Source organism: Notolepis coatsorum (assembly GCF_963971535.1).
Source record: "Notolepis coatsorum genome assembly, chromosome: 10".
NCBI lineage: Eukaryota > Metazoa > Chordata > Actinopteri > Aulopiformes > Paralepididae > Notolepis > Notolepis coatsorum.
The window spans coordinates 20,629,977-20,644,828 of NC_140174.1; the positions used below are offsets into that span (position 1 = coordinate 20,629,977).

At 43.9% G+C, this 14,852-nt stretch overlaps 1 protein-coding gene across 1 annotated transcript in view; it reads right to left on the reverse strand.

The window, feature by feature from the left end:
- LOC311235351 (signal transducer and activator of transcription 5B-like) overlaps nucleotides 1–14,852 on the reverse strand; it is a 76,286-nt gene that overhangs the window by 43,131 nt on the left and 18,303 nt on the right. The window contains exons 3-5 of the mRNA XM_084322788.1: nucleotides 14,544–14,700; nucleotides 13,135–13,224; nucleotides 4,081–4,270 (exon numbers count right to left, since the gene is read on the reverse strand). Of these exons, the coding sequence (XP_084178914.1) occupies nucleotides 4,081–4,270; nucleotides 13,135–13,224; nucleotides 14,544–14,700 (437 nt within the window). The remainder of the gene's footprint in view (nucleotides 1–4,080; nucleotides 4,271–13,134; nucleotides 13,225–14,543; nucleotides 14,701–14,852) is intronic.

Here is a 14,852-nt window from a genome sequence, read left to right on the forward strand (position 1 = left end):
AGCGGTCCAATTTTGGCGAATAGCACATCCAGCTGCGTGGAAACTTCATCCCAACTTTAGTTGTGGAGGTGTAATACGTTTCTGAAAAGCAACGATTATCCTTGTCTTTGGGAAATGGACCTTTTGGTTTGCATGGGCCCATTTTAAGGATATACCTTTTGATATTGGCATCCTCAATGTTTTCCAAGTAGTTTGCCCGATCAGTCGGAAAACGCCCCAGAGGATAATTGCAGGACTCAGAGGACACATCATGATCCGTGGTAGTTTCACCCGTAGCGTGAGGAGGAGACCTGTTGCTGGTTTCATTTCCAGTGTCCGACTCCGACGGTACTTCTTCACCTTGCGCCGCAGCAGGTAAGGAGCCGGAGGGGGAGGGGTGTGGCTGGTCAGGCGTCAGGCCTGGCTCTCCCGAGCAGCTAGCAGCAGCTGACTCATCCCTATTGTCATCATCACTACAGACAGCCGAGAGACAGAGAAGGAAATAAGCTAGGCGGCCGAGCTACACGAAGTAACAACAACCATATGATATCAACATTTACCACAAACTCACATTTTCTTGTTGACAGTGTGTGTCCGTGATTGTAGCCTACCTGTAAATCTGGCTCGTCACTCCCACTAACGCTGTTGGCGGGCCGGGCCTCGGGGATGAAACACGGCTGGCAACTTCAGGTTCATCTCCCGCAGGAGGAGGAGTAGGGCGAAAAAAATATCTATCCATCTAACTTGGACAATTTAGCTTTTCCCTGGTCCTTTTTCTCCTTTTCTTTGCGTTTTGTCGCTCCACTTTTGTGTTTATAAGTACTGCTCATGCTTAGGCAGTGGCAGCGCTTTGTTGAATGACGAGTGATTGATGATGACGTTTATGTGATGACGATTTTACCCAAAATACATTTGGAGACAATAGAAGGGATTAATTTTTTTCTTTTTTTTTATGTTTTAATGTTAAATGTGAGTGTGAAAATAGCAGCACAAGTTCAACTCATATTATAGGCTACAATGCTTTATTATACCTAATATGACCACAAACGTCAGTGCACTCAGTGGTGGGGCCCGCCGGGATATCTCGGGGGCGGAGCCTGCTGCCTCAACGACGGGCCTGGGCCCCCATTGGGTCCCGACCGTCCGGGGCCCGGGGAGCCCCGCCCCTACAGCCCCCCCTGAAGCCCCGCCCCTGTGTCCAACACATCATCACACTGTCCAACACATCATCACACTGTCCAACACATCATCACACTGTCCAACACATCATCACACTGTCCAACACATCATCACTGTCCAACACATCATCACACTGTCCTACACATCATCACATCATCACACTGTCCAACACATCATCACACTGTCCAACACATCATCACACTGTCCAACACATCATCACACTGTCCAACACATCATCACATCATCACACTGTCCAACACATCATCACACTGTCCTACACATCATCACATCATCACACTGTCCAACACATCATCACATCATCACACTGTCCAACACATCATCACATCATCACACTGTCCAACACATCCGCTCCGCTCCGCCTCCACCCCCGCTGATGAAATGAACGCCATACCGTCATATACTGTATACCGGGGTGTAATGTCAGCAAGGTATGACTGTATGAAAAAAATGATACCGCCCAAGCCTACTCTACACCTCTCTGTTTCAGTCATGTTGTCATTCTAGCAGCCTCTATACCTCTGTTTCAGTCATGTTGTCATTCTAGCAGCCTCTATACCCCTGTTTCAGTCCTGTTCTCATTCTAGCAGCCTCTATACCTCTCTGTTTCAGTCCTGTTCTCATTCTAGCAGCCTCTATACCTCTCTGTTTCAGTCATGTTGTCATTCTAGCAGCCTCTATACCTCTGTTTCAGTCATGTTGTCATTCTAGCAGCCTCTATACCTCTCTGTTTCAGTCATGTTGTCATTCTAGCAGCCTCTATACCCCTGTTTCAGTCCTGTTGTCATTCTAGCAGCCTCTATACCTCTGTTTCAGTCATGTTGTCATTCTAGCAGCCTATATACCTCTGTTTCAGTCATGTTGTCATTCTAGCAGCCTCTATACCCCTGTTTCAGTCCTGTTCTCATTCTAGCAGCCTCTATACCTCTGTTTCAGTCATGTTGTCATTCTAGCAGCCTCTATACCTCTGTTTCAGTCATGTTGTCATTCTAGCAGCCTCTATACCTCTGTTTCAGTCCTGTTGTCATTCTAGCAGCCTCTATACCTCTCTGTTTCAGTCATGTTGTCATTCTAGCAGCCTCTATACCTCTGTTTCAGTCATGTTGTCATTCTAGCAGCCTATATACCTCTGTTTCAGTCATGTTGTCATTCTAGCAGCCTCTATACCCCTGTTTCAGTCCTGTTCTCATTCTAGCAGCCTCTATACCTCTGTTTCAGTCATGTTGTCATTCTAGCAGCCTCTATACCTCTGTTTCAGTCATGTTGTCATTCTAGCAGCCTCTATACCCCTGTTTCAGTCCTGTTCTCATTCTAGCAGCCTCTATACCTCTCTGTTTCAGTCCTGTTCTCATTCTAGCAGCCTCTATACCTCTCTGTTTCAGTCATGTTGTCATTCTAGCAGCCTCTATACCTCTGTTTCAGTCATGTTGTCATTCTAGCAGCCTATATACCTCTGTTTCAGTCATGTTGTCATTCTAGCAGCCTCTATACCCCTGTTTCAGTCCTGTTCTCATTCTAGCAGCCTCTATACCTCTCCGTTTCAGTCCTGTTCTCATTCTAGCAGCCTCTATACCTCGGTTTCAGTCCTGTTCTCATTCTAGCAGCCTCTATACCTCTGTTTCAGTCATGTTGTCATTCTAGCAGCCTCTATACCTGTGTTTCAGTCCTGTTCGCATTCTAGCAGCCTCTATACCTCTGTTTCAGTCATGTTGTCATTCTAGCAGCCTCTATACCTGTGTTTCAGTCCTGTTCGCATTCTAGCAGCCTCTATACCTCTCTGTTTCAGTCATGTTGTCATTCTAGCAGCCTCTATACCTGTGTTTCAGTCCTGTTCGCATTCTAGCAGCCTCTATACCTCTGTTTCAGTCATGTTGTCATTCTAGCAGCCTCTATACCTCTCTGTTTCAGTCCTGTTCTCATTCTAGCAGCCTCTATACCCCTGTTTCAGTCCTGTTCTCATTCTAGCAGCCTCTATACCTCTGTTTCAGTCATGTTGTCATTCTAGCAGCCTCTATACCTCTGTTTCAGTCATGTTGTCATTCTAGCAGCCTCTATACCCCTGTTTCAGTCCTGTTCTCATTCTAGCAGCCTCTATACCTCTCTGTTTCAGTCCTGTTCTCATTCTAGCAGCCTCTATACCTCTGTTTCAGTCATGTTGTCATTCTAGCAGCCTCTATACCTCTCTGTTTCAGTCCTGTTCTCATTCTAGCAGCCTCTATACCTCTCCGTTTCAGTTTCAGTTTAAAAAAACATCCATACAGTCATTAGGTTTCATAAAGAACAATCATCTAAGTGGTCATTTTCCTAACACTAATGTGCCCTAATGATAAGGATAAGCGTTCAAGTAACTTTTGGGACTCAGATTCTTATTGAATATGAAAACATGCGTATCATTACAGCAGCGCTTTCCCTAAACCTCCTCTCACCCTGGATGATGAGGTTCTGCTGGCTGTGCTGGATCTTGTTGTTGTGGTGTATTAAAGTGTGCTCTCACCCTGGATCTTGTTGTTGTGGTGTATTAAAGTGTGCTCTCACCCTGGATCTTGTTGTTGTGGTGTATTAAAGTGTGCTCTCACCCTGGATCTTGTTGTTGTGGTGTATTAAAGTGTGCTCTCACCCTGGATCTTGTTGTTGTGGTGTATTAAAGTGTGCTCTCACCCTGGATCTTGTTGTTGTGGTGTATTAAAGTGTGCTCTCACCCTGGATCTTGTTGTTGTGGTGTATTAAAGTGTGCTCTCACCCTGGATCTTGTTGTTGTGGTGTATTAAAGTGTGCTCTCACCCTGGATCTTGTTGTTGTGGTGTATTAAAGTGTGCTCTCACCCTGGATCTTGTTGTTGTGGTGTATTAAAGTGTGCTCTCACCCTGGATCTTGTTGTTGTGGTGTATTAAAGTGTGCTCTCACCCTGGATGCGCAGGTTCTCTTGGTACTGGATGATGAAGTACTCCTGGCTGTGCTGGATCTTGCGCAGCTCGTTCTCGGTCTCCTGCGTGGCAAGACGGAGCTCCTCGAAGGCCTGGTTGATCTGCTGGTGGCGCTGTGATAGGCTGTCCATGGCTCCGCCCCCGCCAGCCGCCCCGCCCCCGGAGCTGGCCTGGTGAAACAGGGCAGAGAGAGGCCGAGGTCACGCTGGTGGTAGGAACACACCAACCCTAACCCTAACCCTGGTGAAACAGGGCAGAGAGAGACAGAGGTCACTCTGGTGGTAGGAACACACCAACCCTAACCCTGGAACACACCGATACCGGATATCAGGCTGATTCATATGAGGCTCAACTCTTCACCCTGTGTCTGACTCTTAACTCTGACTCTTAACTCTGACTCTTAACTGTGTCTGACTCTGGTTAATCAGAAGGTTAGGGTTAGACAGTGTCTCAGGAGGTAGAGCAGTCGTCTGGTAATCAGAAGGTTAGGGTTAGACAGTGTCTCAGGAGGTAGAGCAGGTTGTCTGGTAATCAGGTTAGGGTGTAGACAGTGTCTCAGGAGGTAGAGTCTGGTAATCAGAAGGTTAGGGTTAGACAGTGTCTCAGGAGGTAGAGCAGTCGTCTGGTAATCTAGGGTTAGAGAGTGTCTCAGGAGGTAGAGTCTGGTAATCAGAAGGTTAGGGTTAGACAGTGTCTAAAGAGGTAGAGCAGTCGTCTGGTAATCAGAAGGTTAGGGATAGACAGTGTCTCAGGAGGTAGAGTCTGGTAATCAGAAGGTTAGGGTTAGACAGTGTCTCAGGAGGTAGAGCAGTCGTCTGGTAATCTAGGGTTAGACAGTGTCTCAGGAGGTAGAGTCTGGTAATCAGAAGGTTAGGGTTAGACAGTGTCTCAGGAGGTAGAGTCTGGTAATCAGAAGGTTAGGGTTAGACAGTGTCTCAGGAGGTAGAGCAGTCGTCTGGTAATCAGAAGGTTAGGGTTAGACAGTGTCTCAGGAGGTAGAGTCTGGTAATCAGAAGGTTAGGGTTAGACAGTGTCTCAGGAGGTAGAGTCTGGTAATCAGAAGGTTAGGGTTAGACAGTGTCTCAGGAGGTAGAGTCTGGTAATCAGAAGGTTAGGGTTAGACAGTGTCTCAGGAGGTAGAGTCTGGTAATCTGAAGGTTAGGGTTAGACAGTGTCTCAGGAGGTAGAGTCTGGTAATCAGAAGGTTAGGGTTAGACAGTGTCTCAGGAGGTAGTCTGGTAATCAGAAGGTTAGGGTTAGACAGTGTCTCAGGAGGTAGAGCAGTCGTCTGGTAATCAGAAGGTTAGGGTTAGACAGTGTCTCAGGAGGTAGAGTCTGGTAATAAGAAGGTTAGGGTTAGACTGTGGCTCAGGAGGTAGAGAGGTCGTCTTGTAATCAGAAGGTTAGGGTTAGACAGTGTCTCAGGAGGTAGAGCAGTCGTCTGGTAATCAGAAGGTTAGGGTTAGACAGTGTCTCAGGAGGTAGAGAGGTCATCTGGTAATCAGAAGGTTATGGTTAGACAGTGTCTCAGGAGGTAGAGTCTGGTAATCAGAAGGTTAGGGTTAGACAGTGTCTCAGGAGGTAAAGTCTGGTAATCAGAAGGTTAGGGTTAGACAGTGTCTCAGGAGGTAGAGCGGTCGTCTGGTAATCAGAAGGTTAGGGTTAGACAGTGTCTCAGGAGGTAGAGTCTGGTAATAAGAAGGTTAGGGTTAGACTGTGGCTCAGGAGGTAGAGTCTGGTAATCAGACGGTTAGGGTTAGACAGTGTCTCAGGAGGTAGAGCAGGTTGTCTGGTAATCAGGTTAGGGTTAGACAGTGTCTCAGGAGGTAGAGCAGTCGTCTGGTAATCAGAAGGTTAGGGTTAGACAGTGTCTCAGGAGGTAGAGTCTGGTAATCAGAAGGTTAGAGTTAGACAGTGTCTCAGGAGGTAGAGTCTGGTAATCAGAAGGTTAGGGTTAGACAGTGGCTCAGGAGGTAGAGCAGGTTGTCTGGTAATCAGAAGGTTAGGGTTAGACAGTGTCTCAGGAGGTAGAGAGGTCGTCTGGTAATCAGAAGGTTAGGGTTAGACAGTGGCTCAGGAGGTAGAGCAGGTCGCCTGGTAGTCAGAAGGTTCCCGGTTCGATTCCCGCTCATCCCGGGCAGTGTGTTGAATTGTCCTTGAGCAAGACACTTAACCCTTAATTGCTCCCGATGAGCAGGTTGGCACCTTGCACGGTCACCTCCGCCGTCGATGGGTGAATGTGAGCGCTTTGAATAAAAGCTGTTATATAAATGATGCACCATTTAATGAAGAGAAAGAGACTTACATTTGTTGCCTCTTGCACCAGACTTTGATGAACATTGTTACTCAGCTGATAGAGTTGTGCCCTTCCTGATGACTTGTCGTACAGAACTTGGATAAAAGCGTCAGCTAAATGTAAAGGGTTAACTTTTTTTTTTTTTATCAAATATATATATTTTTTTTCCAACATGAAACAAAACATATCACAATACAACAACAACAATACATAAAAAGACTTCCCAAGACAATAACTCAACACCACATGTCAAGACAACAACTGATACAAACTGTACAGTGATCATCCTACATGGACACTCGCTCGTTCTCTCCCCCCCCCCCTCCCCCCAGGACCTCAACATGAGTCACACTCACAATACATCACTCAGCAAAAAACAAGAATCAAAAAAAATTTCCAAACTTATATGCGTTCCCTCAACTTTGCCACTGCAGCCAACCAAATTGCGATATCAGATTCCCTAACCCCTATAACACGTGCCGTGGATATCTCTAAATAGATCACGTCAAGGTAGGTGAGAAACCATACCTTTGGACAGAGTCTGTCTGAGTGAAACCAACGTGAGGCAATCATTTTTTCAAAATGAGTTTTTTCACCTGTATAGAGGTCGATAATTGAGAGAGATCATTCAATAATAATACAGAAGGAGATACAGGTATGGTTAGAGAGAAAATGTCTGAGAGCTGATATGTAACATTTTCCCAAAAAATCACAACAGGAGGGCATTCCCAGTACATATGCATAAATGTACCTGTGGCGCCATTTGGACACAAGGTACATAGAGAGTCAGGTCTGAGACCCATTGAATTCAATCGTCTAGGGGTTAAATAAGTCCTGTGAATAAAATTTAGATGAATCTGTTGGTGATCTGGGTTGTGTGAGGATAACCGAACATTTTCCCAGACTGCATCCCAATCAAAATCTACATCCAACTCCGGGACATCCTTTCTCCAAATCGTATCCAGGGGGAGCTCTTTATACGAGGTCATGAGTAAATGGCGATAAAAGTCAGAAACGAAGCCTCTCGATGTCTCTTTGTCATAAAATAATTTGTGAAAGCGGTGATGCACTAGTGGAGCGTCCCATGGCACGCCATGAGCCTTCAGAGCTGCTCTTATTTGTAAAGAAAAGAAAAGGGAGGTTCCGGGGAGATCATATCCCTTGGATATATCCTGGAAAGAGCGGAGACCAGAGTTATCGAAGATATCCCCCAATGTGTGGATGCCTTTCTTTTCCCATCTAGGGTACCTAATAGGTTGTTGTCCAATAAGGAGAAGATTGTTATTAAATAGAGGGGAATGCGTGTGCCATTGATGGCGGTTTGTACCCACTTTCTGAGTGTCAAGCCAAGTTTGGATCACATGTGTGATTAGAGGGCCAAATCGTAATTTACATTGTTTAATTGATATGTTGGTATACACAATATCCTGAAGTCTATATGGGGACACCAACTTCTCCTCCAATGGTCGCCAAGATACAGCTGCTTGAGCGTCAAACCAAGTGATCAAAGGTCTCAGAGAGAAAGCTTGAAAATAATATTTAAAGTCTGGAAATGCTAAGCCCCCATCGAGTTTACTCCTTTGGGCAGTTGATCAATTCAAGCGCGGGCGTTTATTGTTCCAAACAAATTTATACGAGGCAGAGTGCAATTTCTGCCAGTAACCAACAGGAGGAGGTAACGGGAGCATGGAGCTGATAAAGTTAATTCTGGGTCAAATATTCATTTTAATTATTGACGCACGGGCCTGTAATGAATTCTTTTAATTTGGACCATCTGTTAAAGTCATTCGTAATCCTGTCACCCAAGCTGGAGTAATTATACCTTACAGTCTGGCTAATAGTGGGGAATATTTCAATCCCGAGACATTTAAAGTGCTCCACCATAAGTATGTTTGCCGGTAGGATGGTAGCCTTCGCAGGCTCATTAAGTGGAAGAAAAGCAGATTTTGGCCAGTTGATATATATATTTTTTTTAAACTTTATTTTTTAGCGTTTATCGCTTTTCTGGTCAAGCATGACCGACAGAAACAGGTTGAAAATGGGATGTAGAGCAGGGGAAGACATTCTGAGAAATGACGGCGGGTCCGGGAATCGAACTCGTGTCCCCCAGATCCGTGACGAGCACGGTTTTCCCCGACGCAGAAATAGCGCAGAGATATGCGGTGAGCTACGGGAGCTCCCGGCCAGTTGATCTTAAAGCCGGACAGGCTGCCAAATTCATCTATCACGCCGAGCAGATGAGGTAGAGAGACGGAGGGATTTTGCATAAACAGGAGTACATCATCTGCGTATAAGCTAATATGGTGATGTGTGCCCTGAATTGAAATAGGAGATATAATTTGGGATTGTCTTATGTATTGAGCTAGAGGTTCGAGGGATAAAGCGAAGAGTCCGGGACTAAGAGGACAACCCTGTCTAGAAGAGCGCAAGACAGATCATGGCCGAAGGCTCAGTGTATAGAACTTTGATTATATGAATGAAACCCTCACCCAACCCCATCCTTCTGAGAACTGCCCATAAGTAAAACCACTCCAATCTGTCAAATGCCTTCATTGCGTCCAAGGACATGACCGCTGTAGGGGCTGCAATATCCTTGCTGGCATTACTCACGTGCAGTAACCGCCTGATGTTGTCAGTAACCAGGCGGCCTCTTATGAAGCCGGTCTGATCAGGGTTAACTAGAGATGTCATGTGCTTTTGAAGTCTGGTGGCTAGAACCTTGGCATATAGCTTAAGATCGGCTCCGAGGAGACTTAGGGGCCTGTAGCTGCCACATTCGGTGGGGTCCTTATCCTTCTTGAGTAAAACAGATATAAGCGCCATATTGACATCTCTAGAAAAATTGCCCTCTTTGATTGAGTGTAAGATCATTGAGAGTAATAAGGGACAGAGTAAATCCCAGAATGCAAGATAGAGTTCCGGTGGAATGCCGTCCCATCCGGGAGCCTTGACCCGTTGCATATCCGCAATCGCCTCTCTAAGCTCAACCAGCGTGATAGGTGCAGCTAACAACCTAGCACTATGTTCTGAGATCTGTGGTAGGTTGATTTGATCAAGAAAATCCTCCAGCTTGGTATGATCAAAGACCACCTCTGACTTGTACAGGTTGGAATAAAAAGAGCGAAATGTATCATTAATCTTTTTGGGGTTGGTGGTTACCTCCCCCTGTTGGTTCTTAATGGAAGGGATATCCGCAAATTGCTCACTGGCACGTATCTTCATAGCTAGTAGGTGACTAGGCCTGGAGGCGTGAAAGTAGTAGTGCTGTCTTGTTATGTGCATCTGAAATTCAGATTGTTGTCTTAAAATGGAGTTAATCTCTTTTTTCACTACCTTAATTTGAAGCTCCAGTCGACTAGAGTAGTTGAGTAGTTGTGCTGCAAAGAAGAGATCAACATGGCTTGAAGCTTTTCCAGTTCCTCTAGCTTGGAGAGACGTCCCTTGCGGAGATTAGATGCAAAGAGAGTAGTGTTACTTCTGATAAAACCCTTAACCGAATTCCATAGAATTCTGGGGTCCTGTACAGAGCCAACATTAAACTGTAGGAATTCAGTGAGCTTCTCTTTAAATTGCAAGTTAAACTCTCCGTTTTTCAGAAGTGTTGAGTTAAAACGCCATCTAGGGGCACGGGATGTTATTTTACTGAGTGAACCTTTGAGGAGGATACCTTTGTGGTCTGAAAGTGCTATGGGCAATAAGTCAACATCAAAGCTATCAAAGAGATGTGGGGAAGAAAAAACATAATCAATTCTGGAAGAGGTCTTATGTCTCGACGAGAAGAAGGAGTAATCCCTCGCGGATGGGTTGAGCGAACGCCACATATCAATTACCCCTGTGTCCTTAGACCAGGCCTGTAGGGCTGTGGTAGCTTGCTTCTGATCAGAGTTTTCCGCGTGATTGGATCTATCGATCAATGGATCCCAAACTGCATTAAAATCAGCTCCTACTATTAAAGAGTAATCAGGTAGTTTCAACATAGCTGAAGTTAGTACAGCATAAAAGTTAGCGTCATACAAATTAGGGGCGTATGCAGAAATCAGCACAATTTTCCGGTTAGAGCATTCTATTTTAGCAATAGTGATTTGACCATTTGCATCAGACCACACATCTAACAGTTTAATATTCAAAATTTTCTTCGCTATTATGGCTACCCCTCGGGCCTTGGTGCTAAAAGAAGAAGAACTTATGTTATGATAAAATGTATTTGTCAATTTTGCGTTATCCGCCAATAAAAGATGCGTTTCACTTAGTAAAGCCAGATCCACTTGCTTCCTTTTTAGCCACGTTAGTACACTTGTGCGTTTATGTGGTATATTGAGACCCCCTGTATTCCAGATCAGGATATTCAAATTAGCCATAGTCTAAAAAGGATGCAGTCTGATTGAATGTAATTCGTTTGGAGTAGAAAACTATAATAGATGCATATTCACTTGTTAAGGTTCTATTGAGTACCGAGCGTGAGCGTAAAAACTAAAATATAACAGAGCGAGTCGAATGAAAAGAAAAACAAAAAACAACACAATCCCCCATTCCCTCCCCCCCCCCCCCCCACTACTATAACTTCTCCTATCCGGAGATTAAGCTGCATCCCACCTGGTCGTCTGCAAACTAAAACGCAAACAGCCAGGTAAAAAGCAGACTTCCTTCTCAGTGGCTACACTCCACTCTATACTACCTGAGGTGTGTGACCGTTGGTACAAGAATAATCAAACATAAACATCAAACATAAATCAAGTGTGAACCGTTAACACTATGGCGACCGCAGTCTTGCAGCGATTTAGGCCTCAGAGGACAGAGGATTGTAAACAAACCGATGTACTTTCTAAGAGATATATATATCATTTATAGTATTGCTATCTGTCCATTCTCATTGTCACTTGAGTGCATAAACCGTGCCTTCATAATGGCTTAAAGAAAATAAAAATCCATCGGTTGGTTGTCATTTTATAGCGTCGTGAATATAAGGTATATCGCGCTTTTCGTCTAGGCTTTTCTTCAGGAGGCTGCAAAAAAGGCTAAACGTTGGCGCCGTTATATCAAACGCCATTTCTGCTGTATATATACGAATGAAATAAAACAAACTGCGTAGCATCCGGACTATTACAGAGCATCTATGGATGAAATGGGGGCGGCGGGGAACGCCGATCAGTATTATTGATTAGCAATAGAGTGTGCGTTCAGGTAGCCAATGTCAGCAGTCTATCACGTTAGGTTATAAAACAATGTCCAATCCAGCTGTAATTTGGGGTAATATTATCCTACCGTCAGGCCATGTGATCGCCGGCAGCATTTCCTCACCAGTCATCGGATTCTGGTAGATCGATATGTACATTGGCTAATCATAAATCCCATTATTCCACGCTGAAAAATACGTTCGGCAAGCTGATCAAAGATGGAGGGTCTTCGTTTGGAATCAAGGCTCTATGATCCGCCCACAGGACTGTAAAAGCAATTTTTTTTAAATCCCCTCAATGATACTGCAGTGGAGCGATGGCGCCCCTAAGCGGATCTGGCCGGTACTGCATGTTTCGAAAATCAAATATGTGGAAAGATCCTGCAAGTGGATCGGGGACCTAATAAGCGTTATAAATATGGAATAAAACAATAACAACTCGTCACGAGTATACTCGTGGCTCTGGACCACAACGCATGGAATCGAAACACGTATATACTCGTGAACGGACGCCATAGTGTTAAGCATTGGCAGTACTACAGTACAGATGGCTTATGTCCACATAGAATAGTAAGCTACTAATGGTAAACTTTTGGTAAACTTTTAGAGCTATTTAGCCTTCAAAATAAACGTGTGAAAATGTATATATATATATATAAAAAAATAAAAAATAAATAATAATAATAATAATAATAACAAAAAAAACATATACTTGATTCAGTTTTTTTTACAATCATTTGTTGACATTCCAGTCCAAAGTCAACTGATTAACTGCCAGTCTTGTTTGGTGCCATAACATGTTGGAAAATATAACTTAGAAAGGCCCAAGTAATGTTATGTTTACTGTGGGTGAAACAGAGGATATGTGTTACATGGATGGGTACCGAATTCGGTACTTTTGAGGCACCGAACCGAAACACGTCGGTACTACCGAGTATCGAATCAAGTGAGAAACCGAAAAAAAATAAAAAATAAAAAAATTACCTTTTTTTTTTTTTTTACTTTTTTCTTTTCATGTCAACGTTCACACGCACAATATATGCTTACCTAGGATTTGACTTGATTCAACAACAAAGCAGTCGGAGCAATGACAAGCCGAAAACTGTCGAAATTGTAGTTATTTGAAGTTTGGATTTTTTTTTTTTTTTATGACTAAATTAAATTTCTTGAGACTAAAGTACCGAAAAAAGGTACCGTTGGGTACCGGTATCGATTCACAGGTACCGGTACCGGTATCGGTTCAAATGTGAAAGGTACCCATCCCATCACCCATCTACTTTTGAGGGACACGTTACAGCAGCAGTCAGTTGTGTAGTTTACTCCCCGACAAAAGTAAGAGAAAAAGTAAAAATAAAAAAATAAAAGTGAGAGTGCCGAAGCAACAGTTCGTGTTATCTGTTGTTTCTGCTAGGCTAACTGCATCAGTCAAACAGCTAACGCTGCCATGTTATTTAGCCTGTCGGCTAAGTAGGCTACTGGTGGTAAACAATTATAAGGTTGTATGCTGAAGGGTTAACCTTCTGTAGTGTGGCAGTGAAAGGGTTAATGAAGAGAGAGAGACTTACATTTGTTGCCTCTTGCACAAGACGCTGCTCCGAGACCAGGATGTGTTTAATGCAGCGAACCAACTCCAGGGGGCAGCGGTCATACGTGCTCTGTCACACACACACACACACACACACACACACACACACACACACACACACACACCCACACCCACATCAGATGAATAAACTCTACCAATTTGGTATTTTCCCAAATTGTCAATCCACCTTTTGACCACGCCTCTTGAGCTGAGGTGTTAATGTTTTAGTTCTATGAGAATAGCTTCATCATGAGGTGTTAATGTTTTAGTTCTATGAGAATAGCTTCATCATGAGGTGTTAATGTTTTAGTTCTATGAGAATAGCTTCATCATGAGGTGTTAATGTTTTAGTTCTATGAGAATAGCTTCATCATGAGGTGTTAATGTTTTAGTTCTATGAGAATAGCTTCATCATGAGGTGTTAATGTTTTAGTTCTATGAGAATAGCTTCATCATGAGGTGTTAATGTTTTAGTTCTATACATGGCTTTCCCCAAACAACATATATAAATATATACAGGGCTTTCCCTAAACAATATATATATAAATATAGACAGGGCTTTCCCCAAACAATATATATAAATACAGGGCTTTCCCCAAACAATATATATATATATATAAATATATACAGGGCTTCCCCTAAACAATATATATAAATATATACAGAGCTTTCCCTAAACAATATATATACTAGGGATGCTCGATATTGGCTTTTTTACCGATACCGATATACCGATATTGTCCAACTCTTAATTTCCGATACCGATATCAACCGATATCAACCGATACCAATATATGCATGGTTTCCCCCCCCAAAAAATGGAATAATTTCAGGTAATTAACATTACATATCTCTTGTTGTGGAATTAACACAACATTATGCATACTTTTGACAATAAATAAAATCAGATTTTTTTTTTGAAAACCGATACAGATATTTTCCGATATCACATTTTAATGCCGATATCGGCCGATAATATCTGTAGGCCGATAATATCGGACATCCCTATATATAACTATACAGGGGTTTCCCTAAACAATATAAATATATACAGGGCTTTCCCCAAACAATATATATAAATATATACAGGGCTTTCCCCAAACAATATATATAAATATATACAGGGCTTTCCCCAAACAATATATATACAGGGCTTTCCCTAAACAATATATATAAATAATATATAGTCCAGGTCACCTTCAGCTGGCAGGGTCAGGGGTCAGGTCCTCACCTTCAGCTGGCTGGGTCAGGGTCAGGTCAGGGTCAGATGTTAGGAGTCAGGTCGGGGTCAGGGTCAGGTAGCAGGGTCAGGGGTCAGGTCCTCACCTTCAGCTGGCTGGGTCAGGGTCAGGTCAGGTGTTAGGGGTCAGGTCGGGGTCAGGTCCTCACCTTCAGCTGGCTGGCGTAGTGCCCCAGCTTGATCTTCAGCAGGAAGCCGTCCTCTCCCACCTGGTGCTGAGCCTTGTTATTCAGCTCAGAGACCAGAGAGTCCAGCAGACGCTTAGCCTTCACCTCCTCTGCTGGGTCCTCCAGCTCCACAGAGTCCCTGAGAGAGAGAGAGAGAGAGAGAGAGAGGGGTCAGAGTCCAGCTCCACCGAGTCCCTGAGAGAGAGAGAGAGGGGTCAGAGGTCAGAGTCCAGCTCCACAGAGTCCCTGAGAGAGAGAGAGAGAGAGAGAGAGAGAGAGAGGGGTCAGAGG